Source organism: Mus musculus, chromosome 8 (genome assembly GCF_000001635.26).
Source record: "Mus musculus strain C57BL/6J chromosome 8, GRCm38.p6 C57BL/6J".
Taxonomy (NCBI): domain Eukaryota; kingdom Metazoa; phylum Chordata; class Mammalia; order Rodentia; family Muridae; genus Mus; species Mus musculus.
In genome coordinates, this window is record NC_000074.6 from 73105367 (window position 1) to 73127926 (window position 22560).

A 22560-nucleotide genomic window follows, 5' to 3' on the forward strand; every position below is an offset into this window, starting at 1 on the left:
ACAATAAAAGAAAATGCAAAATGCAAAAAGATCTTAACTCAAAACATCCAGGAAATCCAGTACACAATGAAAAGAGCAAACCCATGGATAGTAGGAATAGATGAGAATAAAGATTTTTACCTTAAAGGGCCAGCAAAAATCTAAAACAAAATTATAGAAGAAAACTTCCCAAACCTGAAGATAGAGATGCCCATGAACATACAAGAAGCCTACAGAACTCCAAATAGACTGGACTAGAAGAGAAATTCCTCCCGACACATAATAACCAGAACAACAAATGTACTAAATAAAGATAGAATATTACAAACAGTAAGAGAAAAAGGTCAAGTAACATATAAAGGCAGGCTTATTAGAATTAAACCAGACTTCTCACCAGAGATTATGAAAGCCAGAAGATCCTGGATAGATGTTATGCAGACCCTAGGAGAAAACAAATGGCAGCCCAGGCTACTATACCCAGCAAAACTCTCAATTACCATAGATGGAGAAACAAACGTATTCCATGACAAAACCAAATTCACACAATATCTTTCCATGAATCCAGCCCTTCAAAGGATATAAAAGGGAAAATAACAACACAAGGACGGAAACAACACCCTAGAAAAAGCAAGAAAGTAATCCTTAAACAAAGCTAAAAGAAGACAGCCACAAGAATAGAATCCCAACTTTAACAACAAAAATAACAGGAAGCAACAATTATTTTTCTTTAATTTCTCTAAACATCAATGAACTCAATTGCCCAATAAAAAGACATAGACTAACAGACTGGCTACACAAACAGGACCCAACATTTTGCTGCTTACAGGAAACCCACCCCAGGGAAAAAGACAGACACTACCTCAGAGTGAAAGGCTGGAAAAACAATTTTTCAAGCAAATGGTCTGAAGAAACAAGCTGGAGTAGCCACTCTAATATCGGATAAAATCGACTTCCAACCCAAAGTTATCAAAAAAGACGAGGGACACTTCATACTCATCAAAGGTAAAATCCTCCAAGATGACCTCTCAATTCTAAATATCTATGCTCCAAATGCAAGGGCAGCCACATTCACTAAAGAAACTTTAGTAAAGCGCAAAGTACACACTGCACCTCACACAATAATAGTGGAAGACTTCAACCCCCACTCTCACCATTGGACAGATCCTGGAAACAGAAACTAAACAGAGACACATGGACACTAACAGAAGTGATGAAACAAATGGATTTAATAGATATCTACAGAACACTTCATCCTACAACAAAAGGATATACCTTCTTCTCAGCACCACATGGTATCCCCTCCAAAATTGACCATATAATTGGTCACAAAACAGGCCTCAACAGATACAAAAATATTGAAATATCCCATTTATCCTATCTGATCACCATGGACTAAGGGTGATCTTCAATACAGCATAAACAATAGAAAACCAACATTCATGTGGAAACTGAACAACACTCTACTCAATGATTCCTTAGTCAAGGAAGAAATAAAGAAAGAAATTAAAAACTTTTTAGAGTTTAATGAAAATGAAGCCACAAGGTACCCAAACTTATGGGACACAATGAAGGCAGTCCTAAGAAAAAAAACTCATAGCCCCGAGTGCCTCCAAAAAGAAACTAGAGAGAGCATACACTAGCAGCCTAAGAGCACACCTAGAAGCTCTAGAACTAAAGGAAGCAAATTCACCCAAGAGGAGTAGAGGGCAGGAAATAATCAAACTCAGGGCCAAAATCAACAAAGTGGAAACAAAAAGAACTATACAAGGAATCAACCAAACCAGGAGCTGGTTCTTTGAGAAAAATCAACAAGATAGATATACCCTTAGCCAGACTAACTAGAGGGCACAGGGACAGTATCCTAATTAACAAAATCAGAAATGAAAAAAGGAGACATAACAACAGAACCTGAGGAAATACAAAACATCATCATATCCTAATACAAAAAAGGCTATATTCAACAAAACTAGAAAACTTGGATAAAATGGACAACTTCCTAGACAGATACCACGTACCACAGTTAAATCAGGATCAGATTAATGATCTAAATAGTCCCGTTTCCCCTAAAGAAATAGAAGCAGTCATCAATAGTCTCCCAACCAAAAAAAGCCCAGGATCAGATGGGTTTAGTGCAGAGTTCTATCAGACCTTCAAAGAAGACCTAATTCCAACTCTACTTAAACGATTCCACAAAATAGAAACAGAAGGTACTCTACTCAATTCATTTCATGAAGCCACAATTAATCTGATCCCTAAACCACACAAATATCCAACAAAGAAAGAGAATTGCAGACCAATTTCCCTCATGAATATGAATGCAAAAATACTCAATAAAATCCTTGCAAACTAAATCCTAGAAAACATCAAAATGATCATCCATCATGATCAAGTAGCCTTCATCCCAGGGATGTAGGGATGGTTTAAAAATCCATCAACGTAATCCACTATATCAGGAATTCAAGGCCCATACCTAAACATAATAAAAGCAATATACAGCAAACCAGTAGCCAACATAAAACTAAATGGAGAGAAACTCGAAGCAGTCCCACTAATATCAGGGACTAGACAAGGCTACCCACTTTCTTCCTACCTATTCAACATAGCACTTGAAGTTCTAGCCAGAGCAATTAGACAACAAAAGGAGATCAAGGGGATACAAATTGGAAAGGAAGAAGTCAAAATATCACTGTTAGCAGATGATATGATAGTATATGTAAGTGACCCTAAAACTTCCACCAGAGAACTCCTAAACCTGATAAACAGCTTCAGTGCAGTAGCTGGATATAAAATTAACTCAAACAAATCAGTGGCCTTTCTCTTCACAAAGGATAAACCAGCTGAGAAAGAACTTAGGGAAACAACACCCTTCACAATAGTCACAAATAATATAAAATACCTTGGTGTGACTTTAACTAAGGAAGTGAAAGATCTGTATGAGAAGAACTTCAAGTCTTTGAAGAAAGAAATTGAAGATTTCAGAAGATGGAAAGATCTCCCATGCTCATGGATTGGCAGGATTAATATAGTAAAAATGGCGATCTTGCCGAAAGCAATCTGCACATTCAATGCAATCACCATCAAAATTCCAACTCAATTCTTCACCATGTTAGAAAGGGCAATTTGGAAATTCATCTGGAATAACAAAAAACCTAGGATAACAAAAAGTATTCACAACAATAAAAGAACCTCTGGTAGAATCACCATGCCTGAACTCAAGCTGTACTACAGAGCAATTGTGATAAAAACTGAATGGTACTGGTACAGTTACAAACAGGTAGATCAATGATATAGAATTGAAAACCCAGAAGTGAACCCACACACCTCTGGTCATATGATCTTTGACAAGGGAGCTAGAACCATCCAATAGAAAAAAGACAGCATTTCATCAAATGGTACTGGCTCAACTTGCATTTATCATGTAGAAGAATATGAATTGATCCATTCTTATCTTCTTGTACAAAGCTCAAGTATAAGTGGATCAAGGAACTCCACATAAAACCATACACTATAACTCATAAAGAAGAAAGTGGGGAAAAGCCTCGAAGATATGCGCACAGGGGAAAAATTTCTGAACAGGACAGCAATGACTTTTGCTGTAAGATCGAGAATCAACTAATGGAACCTCATAAAATTGCAAAGCTTCTGCAAACCTCATAAAAATTGTAAAAGACACTGTCAATAAGAAAAATATGCAACCAAGAGATTGGGAAAGGATCTTTACCTATCCTAAATCAGACAGGAGACTAATATCCAATATATACAAAGAACTCAAGAAACTGAACTCCAGGAAAGCAAATAACACCATTAAAAATTGGGGTATAGAGCTAAACAAAGAATCCTCAACTGAGGAATACCTAATGGCTGATAAGCACCTGTAAAAATGTTCAACATCCTTAATCATCAGGGAAATGCAAATCAAAACAACCCTGATATTCCACCTCATACCAGTCAGACTGGCTAAGATCAAAAATTCAGGTGACAGCAGATGCTGACATTGGAAGCTGATACAATCACTCTGGAAATCAGTTTGGTGGTTTCTCAGAAAGTTTTGACCTAGTACTACTGGAAGATCTAGTAGTACCTCTCATGGGCATATACACAGAAGATATTCCAACTTGTAATAAGGACACATGCTCCACTATGTTCATAGAAGCCTTATTTATAATAGCCAGGAGCTGGAAAGAACCCAGATGTCCCGCAACAGAGGAATGGATATAGAAAATGTTGTACATTTACGCAATGGAGTACTACTCATCTATTAAAAACAATGAATTTATTAAATTCTTAGACAAATGGCTGGATCTGGAGGATATCATCCTGAGTGAGGTAACCCAGTCACAAAAGAACTCACATGATATGCACTCACTGTTAAGTCGATATTGGCCCAGAAACTTAGAATATTCAAGATACAATTTGCAAAACACATGAAACTCAAGAAGAAGGAAGACCAAAGTGCAGATGCTTCGTTCCTCCTCAGAATGGGGAATAAAATACCCATGGAAGGAGTTACGGAGATAAAGCTTGGAACTGAGACGGAAGGATGGACCATCCAGAGACTGCTCCATCCGGGGATCCATTGCATATAAAACCACCAAATACAGACACTATTGCATATGCCAGCAAGATTTTGTTGACAGGACCGTGATATAGCTATCTCTTGTGAGGCTATGCCAGTGCCTGGTAAATACAGAAGTAGATGCTCACAGTCATCTATTGGATGGAATACAGGTCCCCTAAAGAAGGAGCTAGAGAAAGTAACCAAGGATCTAAAGGGGTTGGCAACCCTATGGGAGGATCAACAATATGAACCAACCAGTACCCCACAGAACTGTATCTGTAGTTGCATATGTAGCAGAGGATGGTCTAGTTGGCCATCAGTGGGAGGAGAGGCCCTTGGTCTTGTAAAGATCATATGCCCCAGTACAGGGGAATGCCAGGGCCAGGAAACAGGAATGGGTGGGTTGGGGAGCAAGGCATGGGGAGGGTATAGGGGATTTTCGGGATAACATTTGAAATGTAAATGAAGAAGATATCTAATAAAGATGAAGAAAAAATTCCTAATATTCAAGAGAGCTGATGGTCAACAATGGCAAATTTATTGGGAATACTGAATGCTTCCCTCTCAAAGCACCAATTTACTATAGGAATATTCTCATCCACATATTTTGTTATCTGAGACTGGAATGATAATCCAGACTGTGGATGTGAAAGTGATGTGAATCTGTTTTGCTCTGCTGTTCTTGATCCTTCACTACACTGGGTGGCCTGGGCTTGCATGGTATAATTCTCCCTAGGTGGGAGAAGCTGCACATATAGAGGCTGGGCTGTGATCAGGAGGTTTGATCAGTTCTGTAGGTCATAGGAAACACCCTGATGACGCCCACAGTTAATGAAGACTTCTACAACTTAAGAGTAACTAATAAAGGAAAGATCTCATCTTTTGCACAGGTAGCTTATGAGTTTCCCTTTAGCTTAGGCTTCTAATTTAGGAAGGTAAGAATGGATTTTACTGATAGAGCCTTGCAAGTACCACAGTCTGCCAGAGCCTGGGAGACTCTGTCTTCTCTTTTGTACAAAAGCAAAGGAACACCATTTAGGCAGATGTTAAGAACACATTTATTACAAAAAGAATTTTACAAATGAAGCTAATAAAAACTTACAAGGAATATTCTCAATATACAATTAATTAAAGGCTATTTGGTTTTATAACAGTATCATATTTAAGCTAGATATTTTTTACACCAGTCACTCGTTATAAACATGTTTGGAAAAGGACAGCCTCAGACCAATGGGAAAAGGCCTCTTGCTAGAGAGGTGGCATGGTCCATATCCAATACTCAGAAGCTTTATTTGTCTGAGTATCAATATCCCCTTGGAGGCAAGGGAATGGCCCATCTCCAGCACATCTTGAAGACTACACTTTTAATGAGCAATACTTCCACTGTCTCTGTTTCCTTAATTGCTCCCACCTTCAAGGTCAGAATGCGATGAATAGAGCAGTGCAGAAAGTAAAGATTAAATCACTGCTTTTCTCCTGTCTCTCCTTATCTTGCCAGAAAAGTGCCAAAGCTCCCAAAAGGCAATCCAAGGTCTGCTTTCATTACAATACACAAGGCTATAAAAGCTGCGATAATCTTTATTTATTAAGTTCACAATGCAACAGCAATTTTAGGCAAAGAAAAGAGTCAGTGATAGCAGCAGCAGCAGCGGCAGCAGCGGCCCTCAGTGGATCATTGACACTTGTGACTATTTCAGGAGATTCCCAGTAGCAGAGATCTGGATTCGGAGCATCTGTGAATTGAAGGAGGCTAAACAGCCACTATTTTATGGGAAAATAAGGGAGAACTTAATTAACTTCTTTGTAAGATCATGGAGAACAGGGCACCTTTCTAGAAGAATCAAGAGGCCACATGGAATAGATAAAGAAAGCCTCATGAATTTTAAAGGTTGGTAGAAACAAATCTAGAACTAATGGATTAGTATCTACTCAGTAGTCACTTAAGTTCTCTGGGCTTGGGTTTTTCTAGAGTTATAGGGATGGTAAAATTTACTGTACTGGGTAAGAGAAATTCAACTTCAATAGTCCACATGAAGCTCAGCATGTGAAGAAAAAGATTATTTCCCTAGTACCTCTATAGATATCCATGTGGTCCTTTGTACATACTATCCTAAGTTTTACTAGCAATACAGATTTAAAAGCCTAAGCTTTTGCTGGGCGGTGGTGGCGCATGCCTTTAATCCCATTACTTGGGAGGCAGAGGCAGGCCGATTTCTGAGTTCGAGGCCAGCCTGGTCTACAAAGTGAGTTCCAGGACAGCCAGGGCTTTACAGAGAGACCCTGTCTTGAAAAACCAAACCAAACCAAACAATACAAAACAAAACCAAGCCTAAGCTTTTAAATCCTTTTATGCATGCAAGATTCAGGATCTTACAAGAACAAATTGACAGGGGAGAAAATGATGACTGGCATTGCAATGATAATAACAATGACACAATGCCTACACCTCCACCAAAAATGATGATGGTAAAGATATTAAAGCCAAGAAACTCCTTGTTAGTTGTGGAGAGTAAAGCAAGCAGACTGGACTTAAACTAGGCCCTGTTCATCTCTTGGACATGAAATCTTGAGAAATGGCTTAGCTATCTTGGTTCTCAGTTGTACTATCTATGAAACAGGGCTTAGCAACAGTACTCTTCCCTAGCAGGCACAGGAAAACTGGAAATTTTAGTATCCTGACAACATTTAGAACAGAATTTGGAACACAGTGAGGGAACATTTGTTGAACAAGGAAACAGAAGAATCTTTCTGCATATTCTAAGCAAGGAACTGGGTAGTAGGGAAACAGCAGACACAATGTTCAAAGATGTATACTGATTGCCTGGAAGCACAGCACCATAGGGCTAAAGCAAAAGCAAAGCCAAAAAACATGTTGGCTCACTTGATGCGTTCACATTCTATGCTCCCTTTCCAACCCAAGCTGCTACTTTTACAATGACTATACACAAGATTTCAAAAGGGTTTGGTTATACCTGATGTTATATTTAGAATGAGTGTGTGTGTGCGTGTGTGTACGTATCAACAATTCATTAAAAAAGTTACCAGTTTCAAGAGAGCAAAGAGGATTCTATGGAAAGGTTTGAAGGACATTGTAATATAAGCTATATGGAAGGAATCATGTTATATTCTCAAAAGTAAAAGAAAAAAGGGTTTACGTTATCCTTTTAAGAGATAAATCATTCAGTAGTCATGTGGGACGAGGGTCTTCGGCATATATTCTGAAATTTCTTTCCAGAAGGTTGGAGAATATTCAGTGCCATACTGTTATTTAACTGTGCATGTCAGTCTTTTACTATCTTTGAAAATGTAGCATGTCCACTGTCACCAAGCATATTGCAGAAGTAAAATTGATTTGACATAACAAAGCAAGCCTTAAATGAAAACCTTTTTGAAACTTACTCTTGTCTGGAAAATAAATCTAATTACTGTAATTAACAGTGAAAGCCAAAAGAAACATCTTAAACCATGATTATCCTATTATTATTAACTTTAGGAAGGTACTTTGTTTGTCAATGAATTTGATAATCATGTCTTCAGCAATCCCCATAATGTACTTGGGAGGGAAGAAAGCTATTTTTAGCTGGACTTTCTCACCTAAAAGTCTTTGAAATATCCTTCTGTTTTAATATCCAAACTCACTATCAGTAGCAAATTAATCCACAGATGTTCTCATTTATATAATGTCAATGTGAGGAGGGGACTCCAATGGTTATCTTGATCAGGAGAGCCAAGCACTCATTGTCATGGTGCAGACTCCATGTTCATAACTCACACTAGTAATGAGCTCTCTCCCAGACGTGCATGCCTCCATGGAAGGATGATATGCTTTCCAAAAGCTGCTAATAAAACTGCTATTTTTAAACTGAATGTCTTCGTACTATATAAATGGTTTATCCCCAACAACCATCAATTTATAAGCTGTGTAGTGAAAGCAACAGGAAGGAAACTTTTTTTATACAACCTCCCTTTCCTGAAACAAGAGGCTTTGGGACTCTATCTGTTGGGGACTCTCTAGTCCTGAACACAAGGAATAATGACATGGCTAAGAATTTCCAATGTGGCTCATGTACAGTCTTCATAGAGTCTGCATGCAAGCAGCAATGAGAGTGTAGGGTCACAAAAGCTGGAAACTACATAGTGAATATAGTCATGAAATAAAAGACATTTGGCTTTACATAAGAAGACTCAGCCAATTTCCACCTGACATTACTATAATGTCTTAACTGAAACTGAAACTGTTCAACTGAAATCATAGTTTCAATGGGTCAGAAGAAGGAGAAAGATTTGCCAGTCTTTGTTCCTAATTAATATTGTTATATTTTGGGTTGCTATTCATATTCTCCACTCCATCCTTGATGCTAGACGGTATGAAATGTGATCTGTGGCCAATAGACCAGCTGACTGAAGCTACATAAAGGGATCAGTACAAAAGATATGCCAGGGAGGTCAGTAATGAATAAACATTATGACATAGGAAGTTACTTTGGGATTGATCTGATTCACAGAAAGTTAACAGATAAAGCAAAGGTTTAAAATAACTTGAAGCCCTCTTGCTGCTACAGGGACATGAATGTGAAGATAAATTCAGTCTACGTTTGTAGCTTATGTAATTTCTTAAAAATTACAAAAAAAAAAAAAGAAAAGAAATCACCAGATTTCTTACTAAAGGCCTCCCCCAGGAGCACTTGGTAAACAAATGAGCATCCACTGGTTAGAATTTTTCTAAATATGAGGGATACAGAGATATAGTACATAGTCTCTGTCTCGAAAAGGTCCATATTTCTGCTACAGAAGCAAATGTTGATAGATACATGGTGATCAGCATAATATGTATGACAAGAAGGTAATAAGCAGGGTTTTGTGGACTGCAGAATAGAAGATTAAACACATACTGAGGGTTAAAACCAGGCTTCCTGTTAGAGGCAGTACATGTGTGAAATTTTATAATGTAAGAAGGCAATTGATGGCTTGGCACTGGAATAGGTAGACAGAGCAGGAGGACAAAGGATAGAGAGTAGTAGGAAGGACAAACAGGCCATAGTGCCAAGTCATGAAGTCACTGAAGAGACTAGAGATAAGAAAACACTAAAAAGAACAGCATTGACTCCTAATGGTGTGACAGCTGGGATAATGAAATTCTAACTTACCTATGAACATCTTGGATACATACAACTTTCAAGATCAGAGATTCCTGTCTGAAACAGCATTCTGGAGTCAGAAAGGATAGATATAAAGAACAGAAATCTGGGGATCCAAACAGGTATGCCCAGGTTAGTGACCTATGGGCCTGAACTGAATAGAAAGGAAAGAGAAGACCTGACATATCCGTAAGAAGGAGTGCTGCATGGTGCTAAATAAAGAAAGGATGGCTGGGAGACTGAGGTAGAAGGTGGGAGAAAGATACATCCACATTTTTGCAGTGTTGGTAGGTCTGAGTGGAGAATTCATCTGAGTGATTACATTCTGCTCTCTATTCAGATGAATGGAGAACTTCTCAGCAGTGTTCCTTCTGCTAAGAATGTTCAGGTCTCTGACTCATATATGCCTGTCTGTATTATGGGTTACAACTGTACGTGAACTTTATCAAAATCCCTGATAAGCAGTCAGAGAAGAGCCAGGGATTGGCTAGATCTACAGACTCAATTCTAGATGTGAACTTAAGTATGCCTAGGTAATAAACATGATTCTCCAAAGGAAGGCAGAAAGGTCCGTGAAAATGCAGAAGCATAGAGAAGAGGTAAATGATATATGTATCTCTATTTCCCAGAGGACGAGAACTAACCTGACTGGTCTCATGGAGACTGACAAGGTCTACCAATAACTGCTAGGGACGTTCATTTTAGCCTATCATAAAGAAGGATACAGTCAGAAGTCAGAAGTACCCAGAAATGGGACAAATCAATCTAGGCATTAGTTTATGTTTTTCTTGGTGCCATACCACACTAACACACACTAGGGATAACTGGAACCACAAATTCATTTTGCCACAGTTCTACAAGATGGAAGTCTGAGGTATCTGAAATCAAGTTCCTTGGCTAACTACCTTCACAGTCTTGTTTCTGAATATCTGTCCTAATCTTACATTTTTAACACTAGGAACACTGGGTTAGGGTCCATCACAGTGTGTCTACTTTAACTTAATCTTCTGTTTTTAAAACTATATCAACAGACCTATTTCAAAGAGCCAAGTACAAAATAATGCCAACAAAAATGTAAAGAAAAAAAAATCTAGAGAGAGCATGGGGTAGTAGAAATAGAAGTGTCTAACTTGGGCTGTCCTTGAAGGCTTTTGTAGTTCTGAAAGCTGGTAATGCTGAACCTCTGCTATTAAGTATTGTTAATCTAATATACTTTCTCATATTTTAGACAAAGATTACATTTTCATGGCAGTCTGAATAATGATTAAAAAAAGCATACTCTTACATAACCCTCCTCAAGGTAGCATGCAGGTTATCAGGGACACAACTGCCAACACAATACAAGCAAAGACCCATCTTACCTATGAAAGAGGACAGATTTCACCAGGGTGACAACGTCCCTGCTGGCATTGTATCCGGCACAGACGATGGCCACATGGATGGTCTGAAAGGAAAGGCACAGAGAGTGAACAGTCATATAGACGGAAGCAGGTTATTCTGTATTTGTAGGCCCACAGCAAATAAATATCATCTAAATTTCCTGTTGGGATTATAGAAAACAAGGACCCTGCATACAGCCATTGAAAATAACTTGAGATAGTTTTACTAAAGTCTTTTGAATTGGTTTTTGGAGGTATCATCATTTGGATGGAGACCATTAACACTATTTTCAATTACATTTTAGAGATGGGATAAATGGTGATTAGTTCAAATAGGTAAATAGTGAGTTCCCTGCCCTGAAGCCTGGAGACAATGGAAACTGGCAAAAGAGAAGAAATTTGCCCCAATGGGCCAATCATCTGAGTTTTCTGAGAAGGTATAGTTCAGAGAGTGAACTGTTCTTCTGAAACAGCTTAGGGTAAGGTCTTAGGGAAAGAATGCAAACGGGCCAATGAGCAGCTCAAGGCCCAATCTGTAATACTATTCTAGGAATTAAAGGGCAGAATTGAGAGGGGCACTACCAGTCATTTCACTTAAGCTGTTGGCAGTAGTGTCCACAAACATGAGCCATGACCCTGTCTTTAACCCCAAGTGGCTATGGGAAAGCTTGAGGGTCAGCCAATAACTACAACATAAGGCATGAGTATCAGTTATGTTTGGTTGTTGTGCTAAAACACTTGACTAAAGTAATATCCATGAAGAAAGGTGTATTTTGGATTATGATTTAAGATCCCTCATTAGTAGTGCAAGCATGAAACTTGTTGCTTATATCTTAGAGAATCAAAAAGCAGCTGTGTTGATATCTTCTATCAACTTTTACTCAGCTTGAGCCTGTAGTCCATGGAATGATTCTATTCACATTAAAGGTAGATCTTCGATTCTCAGTTATTTCTCTCTAAAAACGACCTCAAAGACACACCAGAGGTGTATTGTCCAGTGATTCTAAACTGAGTCAAGTAGATGATGGAGATTAACCACCATAAATTCAAGTACCAACCAGGCATCCAAACTTACTTCATTTTTAAATAAAAAATTCCACCTCTGGTCCTCAAAGCCTCATGGCCATGTCAGAATGCAAAATACATTTATTTCACGTTTATAATTGATATGTCATAACATTTTCATTATTGTTGAGAGTAAAGTCTTTTCTGAGATTCAAGTCAATTTCTTAGCTGTGGAGACCTATAAAATCAGAAAATGACTCAGACTCTTCTCACATAAAACAGCACAGTAAATATTCTCATTTGAAAAGGGAGGAATGAAAGAAAGCCAAGGACAAACTAGACTACAGCAGGAATAAAACCAATCAGGGAAAACAACAAAGCCTGCAGTTCTTGTAAAGCAATGGGTGGGAGTCGTAAAGACATTACTGAGGTCCCACCACCAATCTAGTACTATTCTCTTTGGCAAACTACCTCTACTTCATGCCTGCAGCTTTTCTTGGAGGTACATATCTGGTTAGTGGAATTGCTCCATACCCTAGGGTCGCTACCACAAGAAAGGATTCAACTTCACAGATTTATACCCAACTCTCCTGGGTATTTCCTACAAGAATATACCCAGCAAAATATTACCACAAATAAGTAGCTTTCTAGAGCCTTTATGCAAGTCCTCCTGACCAATTCTTGAAATTTGCAGGTATAGCAATGTTCTGTCATTGAATTATAAATGATAAAGAAAAAAAGTCTCACTATACTTTTGAAGTTGTCAGTCAGGCTTGCACATATAGGTTGGCTGAGGTTAACCAAGTTTTTATTTTTTAATTTTTTTAAATTATTTTTAAATGGGCTGGGGTGATGAGAGAGGAGGGGAGAAAGAAATAAGAGGAAAACAGGGAAGGAAAAGGAATCTCTCTCTCTCTCTCTGTCCCTCCCTCCTTCTCCCTTGCCTCCTTCCCTCTGTCTTTCCCTCCCTTCCTCCCTCCCTGATCTTGCTTGCATCTAGCCCCTCCATACATATCAAGGCTAGCCATCATGTCTACACCACATCATCAACTCTCTCTTGATTTACTACAGTGTACAGACATTGTTTTCTATTTTCAGCACATGTTGAACAAGACTGGGAATGAATTTTCTAATTTAGGACAACTTTAATAAGAAATCATATGTTAAAGAATGCAGAGTCCCTACCTGTACACTCTGCACCTCCTCCTGAAGCACAGATTTCTTTGAATAAAAACACATTTCCACCAATCTGTCCTATAAGCATTGCAGAATGCTCTCTCTTCCACATAATACTTAAATTGATGAGTTGTTGTTTTGACAGATAAAGTATTAGTCTCTTTCTCTGTTGCTATCATAATATAACCTAGCAAATTACATTTAAGGAATGATTGGTTCATTTGCCTCTCAATTTCAGATTCAAATCTATCACTGTAGGAAAATCAAGACTGCAGAATTTTGATGGAACTAGTCACATTATATCCAAAGTCAAGCACACAGAGCAATGAAATAATAGATGTTCTATGCTAGTGCTCTGACCCTCTCGATACCTGTACAGTCCTGAATCTCAAGTGAAGAAAATGGTGTTGCCAACACTGGGTAGACTTTCTTACATTAAGTACAGCAATCAAAACAATTCCTCACAGACCTAAACTGAGGCTCTTCTCAGTTGAGTCTAGATTGTGTGAATTTAAAAATTAAAATTAACCATCATAATGGGTCTTCTTCTGATAGCCCACACTGTCACATCATGACTTCTGGCATACCCCTATCCTGGGCAGCCCTTCTAGAAGTTCTTCTTTGACCTTGCTCAGTCTGTTAGATGCTGTGTACAATGACTTCTGGGCAATAGGAATTCTTTACCACGATATTTGGTGTGACTTTAGGAACCACATCCATCTGACATGAACCATAAACTATTTATCAGCCTCAATCCATTCCCATAACATCTCTGATTCCAATTACATTAAATCATCCGGTCCATTCCCACCACCACAGTAATAGAAACAGGACTCAGCTTCTTCAGATCATTGCTGTCTCATGTAAATCAATTGTTATGTGGTTGCTATACATCTATAGAATTTTTATAGTTGCCTACCACAATGCCTAATTTCTCTGCTGTGAAGAGCCTACTTCCCCTGACACCCTACCATGATCACCCCTGCCTCCCTTGATGTTCATCTAAACCACACTTTTATTCTGTTCCCAGCCACTTCCTCAATATCATCCCTACCAAAGATACAATTCTCAGATCCCTGGTACCTGATACAAGCCTCATGCTATGCTCTTGTACCAAAGTGCCACGAAAGAGGGAAGGAAAGACAAGAAACTAATGGCAAGCACAATAAGAGCTGGCATCATACATTATCACCAACTTAAATTTCACAGCTGTGGGAGTCAGTTACAGTTTTAATTTTTGTATCACAAGGATAGGAAACTCACACTTGGGGAGGAATATGATTTGAATGTGAACTTCCCACTCCCCTTTTGGTTAGTTGATCTCCAGCTGGTAGCAGTGTTCCAGAAAGCTGTGTGAACTTTACAAAGTGGAGTTCAAATGGAGGAAGTAGATTGGTAGATGGTTGACTTAACTGTTATGGGCCTAGGTTCTCTCCTTTCTGGATGCCTGTAAGGAGATCACTCATATTCCCACTGCCTTAGCAATGAGCTATTCTCACAGATATGTGTTCCCTAGCATAAATGACTATATCCTCTAAAGTCCGGAGGCAAAAACCAAGCAAGCAAGCAAGCAAACAAACAAACAAATAAACAAGCAAAATACCCACAGATCTTTCTTCTCTTCAATTGTTTGTATCGGGTATTTTGACAAAGTGCCAAGAAAGTAACTAATATAGGGAGTTGGGATTTAAACTGTGGAACAGAGATGTTGACAATATACTAGAAATCACTCCAAGTTCCTGAAAACATACACTGCGTACCTGAGCAAAGATGCTACTTAGTGTTAGGAATGTTACTGACTTGTAGGTAGAGCTAGGGACGCTGCTTACACAAGATACCCTTCACCCCATCTGAATCACTCTAACTCGAAGATAAATTGTAATTGTGTTAAGAGGCTTGGGGGATAACTCAGCAGATAAAGCCCTTACCGGCAATGGGAAGACCAGAATTACTATCTTCAGAATCTACGCAATTGCCAAGCAGGAGAACCCATATATAGGAGAATCCTAGAATCACTTGGAAAGAGGACACCTCAATTAAGAAAATGCCTCCTTAAGACTGATCTGTGGGCAAGTCTGTGAGTTATTTTCTTGATTAATGACAGATTTGGGTGGAATCATTGGGTGTGGACCCATCCTTAGGTGTATGGTCCGGGACAGCATAGTAAAACAAACTGAGCAAGCCAAGGGTGAAAAGCTGGTAAGCAGAGCTTGTCATTTAGCTTCTGCTTCACTTCTGCCTCCAGGTCTCTGCCTTACTTGAGCTTTAGCCATGGCTGGACTATACACAAAATAAACTCTTCTTCCCTAACTTTCTTTTAGTCATGGTGTTTTATCACAGCTACAGAAACCCTAATACGTGCGTGCACAAACACACACACACACACACATACACACACACACACACACCACACTGATCTTCATTGAAAAAGAAAAGAAAAGGCATTCCTGCCAGAAAATTGAATCTTTAGAAGCAAGGTGTAGGGTAGATGTATTCAGACCCTTCCAGATCTTGCAGCTACCCCAGCTGAGTAACTTATGCATTTCTTAATTTCTGCATCTGTAAAATGAAGGCATCATTATCACTTATCTCTAGATAATATCTCTCCCCTTTTCAGAATAAAAGATGGCAGGGAAAATGTAAGAGCCACCATGTCAATCATGAAGAGAATGAATGAGAAAAAACATGTATGTGAGGACACAGATCTCCGAAGATGAAGAAGAGGCAGAAAACACACAGAATCTGGCTCTCTGAATCCCAAATACTTAAAACATGTGGCCTCTGAGATACCAAACTTACTCTCAGTTCCAAGGTTCAGGGAATTTTAAAATATTAGACCATTAAATATAAGCTCAAGCATACACACTCTTAAATATTTTACATAATTTTTCCAATCTCTTCACTTCCAACCAATACTCCTTCCACTATGAATAAATTCATCATCTGGAGCCAGAGCAGCAGAGCTGCTACCCAAGAAAAGAGGAAATAAGCATCATAACATATATTCTTGGAAGGGTTTTACATGATCCACGTTTTTCTAAAGGCAACAATGGCAGTGGTTTAGCGGCTGCAGGAGAATAGAGAGCAGGGACAGGAAACGGACTTACTGGCATGTTAACTAAGTTTGGATACTAGGACATTAGGGTTTGCAAGGTTCTCTTTGTGGTGGATTAAAGACCCCCTCCATGACTGAGAGTTTCGAAACAGTACTAAAGATTGGCTTGACTAGGGGATGGATCCCTGGGTGGGGCAGTCTCTGGATGGTCCATCCTTTCCTCTTAGCTCCAAACTTTGTCTATGTAACTCCTTTCATGGGTATTTTGTTCCCTATTCTGAGGTGGAATGAAGTATCCACATGTTGGTCTTCCTTCTTGCTTTTCTGTATAGGGGACTTTCGGGATAGCATTATAAATGTAAATGAAAAAAAATATCTAATAAAAATTGAAAAAAAGAAAGAAAAAAAAACAAAAACAAAAAAACACTGGTCTGAATATCAGGTCCTGTGGCCACAGACCCTTTTTTATAAACCTTCCTCTGTATCCCAGTAGTGACTGCTGTATTAAGACTTTTCTTTAGCACCAAGTATGACTGGAGGGCAGATAGTGTTCCTGTTTGCCCTTCTGAACATATTCACTTGTTCTGTGCCTTTCAGGACCAGAACTTCTAGATCAAATAAACCAGGTTCCTTTCACTCCACTTCTGGTTAGAGTAGGCAACAGGAGGCACCAGTGGGATCTGAGATGTCAGCTTCTGTCAGCCTCTGTCAGGATGAATACTTCCCACTTTGGCTCTGGGTGGTGCCTCTTTCTTCCCTTCCTTCATGTGTTGGCACTACAGTTCCCACTCACTGAGGCTGTCACCTGCTCTGTACGTAATCTTACTCTGCTTCTTGCTTTGGTTCTCTTTCAGCCCTTGTCCCCCTTTACCTATGACCTACCAGCACCTTACCTCATAGGTGGTCCTTCCACTGCATTAGTGACCAAAACTGGAGCATATGACATACTATTTGGTTCATATGCATATTAGCTAATCTCCAAAGGCCAGACACTAGAAAAACAAGGAAAACTTCAAGGCTTCTACCTCCATCTCTCATCCAGAATACACTGCCTAACATACATTCAATCTCTACAACCTGTACCTACAGGTAGGAATGTCAGAGCTGTGAATGAAAATGAATTCCTGACAGCGCAAGTATGAAAAGGTGAACTTTATTCTAGAACCTCTAAGATGGATTCAGACTTGGAAAGGTTTGGCCTTTCCTGATATGCCAGGACTATGATGGATTCTGTACATATAAAAGGAAAAGAAAATTAGATCAGGTTGGCCATTGGGGCTCTGATGGCAGTAAACACAGTGTCTGCATCGCATCCCAGGGTAGCTACTGTATGGAGGGGAAATGTATGCAGGGAGATGTCAGAAAGGAAAAGAAGAAGGACTGTTATGGCCAGACGGAAGCTATATGTCTCCTGCAACATATATCACCTGGGACCCCCTCAGGTCTACCAGGCATTTGTGGCACAGCATGTCCATCTCCAAAAACATAAAGAAGAAGCTGCTCTGGGCTTTGTCTATGAAAAGAGAAAAATGGGGACATTTTTCTCCACTTCCTCAATTCTTTAATTTCTCATAAGTGAAGGCAGGTAAAAGTGAATGATTGGGCACATCACATGGAACCTCATATCTTAGCAACTGCCTCTACAAAATGAGGGTTCAAATTCTTTTTTTTTTTTTTTCTTTTCGGCTTTTTCGAGACAGTGTTTCTCTCTATAGCCCTGGTTGTCCTGGAACTCACTTTGTGGACCATGCTGACCCCGAACTCAGAAATCTGCCTGCCTCAGCCTCCCAAGTACTGGGATTAAAGGCATACGCCACCACCGCCTGGCTTGAGGGTTCAAATTCTTATACACAGATTTTCCCTAACTTGCTGTTTTCCAAATTTAATTTAAATTTTTTTTTTTTAAGTAACATACTAGGGAGGTAAGTAAGTCAGTGAACCAAGGTACCAGGGTTCAGCCAGCCAATGCCTTAGAGAGGGGTGGAACAAAAGCCATGCCTTAAGATAGAACCTGCCTCAAAAAATACCTGTATGGGTAACAAAATGAAAAACAATTGCTACTGATGTTACTGGAAAAAAAAACCAAACCAAACAAACAAAAAATCACATGAACTTTTGGCCACCTTTCTCCTCTGGGAGTCTTTCATCATAGGTGGATTACTTGGTCTAAATATTAAACCCTGATATCACACACAAAATTGTTTTGAATCTAAAATATAGGAAGACATGCCTCCCACTTCAGGTGGCCAATTCTTTAGAGGCTTGATGAAGTGAAATAGAGTTAGAGGGCCCCCCCCCCCGCCCCCCGCCCAAGAGCCTGGTAGAAGACCAGAAATGATTCATCTTGCAGGAGTATCTCCACATGACCTCCAACACTCATACTTGTGAGGCCCAGTAAAACACGAGGAGGGAAGGAATGTAAACAGCTCCAGCTTTCTCATTTCCTTCGTGCCCAGCCCATATTACTGGCTGCTTCAAAACTGATGTTCTCACGTTCTGAAAGCAGCCATACTGCATGGAAAACATTAAAAATAAGGCTGAACTTCACAGGAGATCAAAGTTGTCTGAGCAATACTTAGATGAGCAATACATTCAGCCTATGAATGTCTGGGACATGTGGACTCTCTGCCCAACACTGATTCATGCTGGTTGTTCTGTACTCCAAGGTATTTATATGAGTGTACTGACCCAGAAGAAGTCTATACATGTTAACCAGGAAATGTGACAGATAATGACTGTTGGCTTTCAACCTGCCAGACTCTTTTGTAGGTGCTAAGGCAGTAATAAAAGAACAAAGAGACCAACTATCTATCCTGACACCATTAGCTTATATTCTAGTGCAGGGAAAATACAGAAAATCACCTAGCAAAAATGCTATGCATTCATATGCCACACCTGCAAAATCTACATAGAGCAGCAGATAGGGTATAGCCTAAATAAAAAAGTGCACCTGGACTAAACAAGTCCATTTTTCTTGTTATTATTTTCAGAATATCACAATGTCACAAATATTTCCATAAAACTTAGCTTATGGTGGCATTGCATACTATCTTCAGATGGTATTAAAGCATAGACTACATTGTCTATAGACTATAAGCAACCATGGCATTTTCTATGAGACTTGTTCATCTGCAGATTATGAGATGTGCATATAGAGTCTGAGGAAGGACTAGGCACACTAAATAATAGAATGAGAAGCTGATAATATTAAAAAAATTAATTTAGAAAGGCAAAAAATAAGCATATGGAGAGTTCAACATTTTAAAAGCAAAGTAGCCAGCAAAACTGAATCTAAAAAATTAACTGCAGAGATCAACCCTTTTTTTTTTTTTTGACTCAGGAAAAAGCACTGAAGGCAGAAAGGACGGAACCTGAACTACAGGGGCATGATGCCTGGAAGGACAAGACAGGCTTCCTAGAAGAGAGGTACACTGGAGGAAGACTGAGGAAAATGAGCAGATGCAGCTTAGACCCTTTAAACCTCAGAAGAGTTAGGAGAGAACCTGGCTTTTCCCTGGAGAAGAAACCAGAAGAAACATCCTTTCAATGTTCAGTGCAATAAGTTCAGAGGATGCAGGCTCCCCCTAGCAGTAAGGTTTGCTACGTGTAGTGGGAATATGGAGAAGCTAGAGCACATATGCTCACTGCTGGTGAGGATGTAAAGTGGTAGAGCTGCTGTGGAAAAACTCTAGAGCAGACCATTGAAAAAGTAAAATAGAATGAGCATTTCTTTAGGGGCTTCTCAGACATTAGATATTCCTCAGTGGAAAATTCTTTGTTTACATCTGTAGCCCATTTTTAAAATAGGGTTATTTGGTTCTCTGGATTCTTAACTTCTTGAGTTCTTTGTATATATTGGATATTAGCCTTATATCAGATGTAGGATTTGTAAAGATGTTTTTCCAATCTGTTGATAGCCTTTTTGTCTTACTGACAGTGTCCTTTGCCTTACAAAAGCTTTGCAATTTTATGAGGAACCATCTGTTGATTCTTGATCTTACAGCACAAGCCAATGGTGTTCTGTTCAGGTATTTCCCCCCTGTGCCCCTATGTTCAAAGTTCTTCCCCACTTTCTCCTCTATAAGTTTCAGTGTTTCTGGTTTTATGTGGAGTTCCTTGATCCTCTTGGACTTGAGCTTTGTACAAGCAGATAAGACTGGATCAATTCGCATTCTTCTATATGTTAACTGCCAGTTCAGCCAGCACCATTTGTTGAAAATGCCATCTTTTCCACTGGATGGTTTTAGCTCCCTTGTCAAAGATCAAGTGACCATAGGTGTGTGGGTTCATTTCTGGGTCTTCAATTCTATTCCATTGATCTTCCTGCCTGTCTCTGTAGCAATACCATGCAATTTTTTGTTGTTTTGGTTTTTTTTTTTTAATCACTATTGCTCTGTAATACACCTTGAGGTCAGGGACAGTGACCTCAGAAGTTCTTTTATTGTTAAGAATAGTTTTCACTATCCTTGGATTTTTGTTATTCCAAATTAATTTGCAAATTGCTCTTTCTAACTAGGTGAAGAATTGAGTTGGAATTTTAATGGGGATTGCATTGAAACTGTAGATTGCTTTTGGCATCATGACAATTTTAATATATTAGTCCTGCCAACCCATGGACGTGGGAGATCCTTAAATTTTCTGAGATCTTTAATTTCTTTCTTCAGAGACTTGAAGTTCATGTCATACAGATCTTTCACTTGGTAAGAGACACACCACCGTAATATTATTAGTGGCTATTGTGAAAGTTGTCATTTCCCTAATTGCTTTCTTAGCCTGTTTATCCTTTGAGTAGAGGAAGGCTACTTACTGATTTGTTTGAGTTAATTTTATATCCAGCCACTTTGCTGAAGGTGTTTATCAGCTTTAAGAGTTCTCTGGTGAAGTTTTGGGGGACACTTAAGTATACTATTACATCATCTGCAAATGGTGATATTTTGACTTCGTCCTTTCCAATTTGTATCTCTCCTTTTGTTGTCTAATTGCTCTACCTAGAACTTCAAGTAAGATAGGGAGAGAGTGGGCAGCCTTGTCTAGTCCATGATTTTAGTGGGACTGTTTCAAGTTTCTCTCCATTCAGTGTGATGTTGGCTACTGGTTTACTGTATATTGCTTTTCCTATGTTTAAGGATGGGCCTTGCATTTCTGATCTTTCTAGGATTTTTAACAGGAAGGGAAGCTGAATTTTGTCAAATGCTTTTTCAGCATCTAATGAATGGATCATGTGGTTTTTTTTTTTTCCTTTGAGTTTGTTTATGTAGTGGATTATGTTGATGGATTTCTGTATATTGAAACATTCATGCATCCCTGAGATGAAGGGTACTTGAGAATGGTGAATGACCGTTTTGGTGTGTTCTTGAATTGGGTTGGCAAGAATTTTACTGAGTATTTTTGCATCAAGGTTCATTAAAGAAATGCAAATCAAAACAACCCTGAGATTCCATCTCACACCAGTCAGAATGGCTAAAATCAAATAATCAGGTGACAGCAGATGTTGTCAAGGATGTGGAGTAAGAGAAACACTCCTCTATTTTTGGTGAGAATGCAAGCTGGTACAACCCAGCTGGAAATCAGTTTGGCAGTTCCTCAGAAAATTGGACATAGTTACCTGAGGACCCACCCATACCACTCCTGGGTACATACCCAGAAGATGCTCCAAAATGTAATAAGGACACATGCTCCACCATGTTCATAGCAGCCTTATTTATAATAGGCAGAAGCTGGAAAGAACCCAGATGTCCTTCAATAGAGGAATGGATACAGAAAATTTGGTACATTTACACTATGTAGTGCTACTCAGCTATTAAAAATGATGAATTCATGAAATTTTTAGGCAAATGGATAGAACTAGAAAATATCCTGAGTAAGGTAAACCAATCTCAAAAGAAAACACATGGTATGCATTCACTGATAAGTGGATCATAGCCCCAAAGCTCCAAATAACCAGGATACAATTCACAGACCACATGAAGCTCAATAAGAAGGAAGACCAAAGTGTGGGTACTTAGGTCCTTCTTAGAAGGAGAACAAAATACTCACAGGAGCAAATATGGAGATAAAGTGTAGAGCCGAGACTAAAGGAAAGGCCATCCAGAGACTGTCCCACCTGGGGATTCATCCTATATACAGTTAACAAACCCAGACACTATTGTGGATCCCAAGAAGTACATGATGACAGGAGCCTGATATGGCTGTCTCCTGAGTGCCTCTGCCAGAGCATGACATATACAGAGGCAGATGTTAGCAGTCAACCATTGGATTGAGCCTGGGGTC

General features: G+C 39.1%; 1 protein-coding gene across 4 annotated transcripts in view; it reads right to left on the reverse strand.

Moving 5' to 3' along the window:
* The window catches only part of Large1 (LARGE xylosyl- and glucuronyltransferase 1), a 539124-nt gene that overhangs the window by 290769 nt on the left and 225795 nt on the right, over positions 1–22560 (reverse strand). For all 4 annotated transcript variants that reach the window (XR_003947238.1, NM_010687.2, NM_001317391.1 and 1 more), the window contains one exon: positions 11037–11119. Coding sequence is in view for 3 of the 4 variants with exons in the window: in NM_010687.2 (NP_034817.1) it covers positions 11037–11119 (83 nt within the window). In the remaining variant the exon portion in view is untranslated. The remainder of the gene's footprint in view (positions 1–11036; positions 11120–22560) is intronic.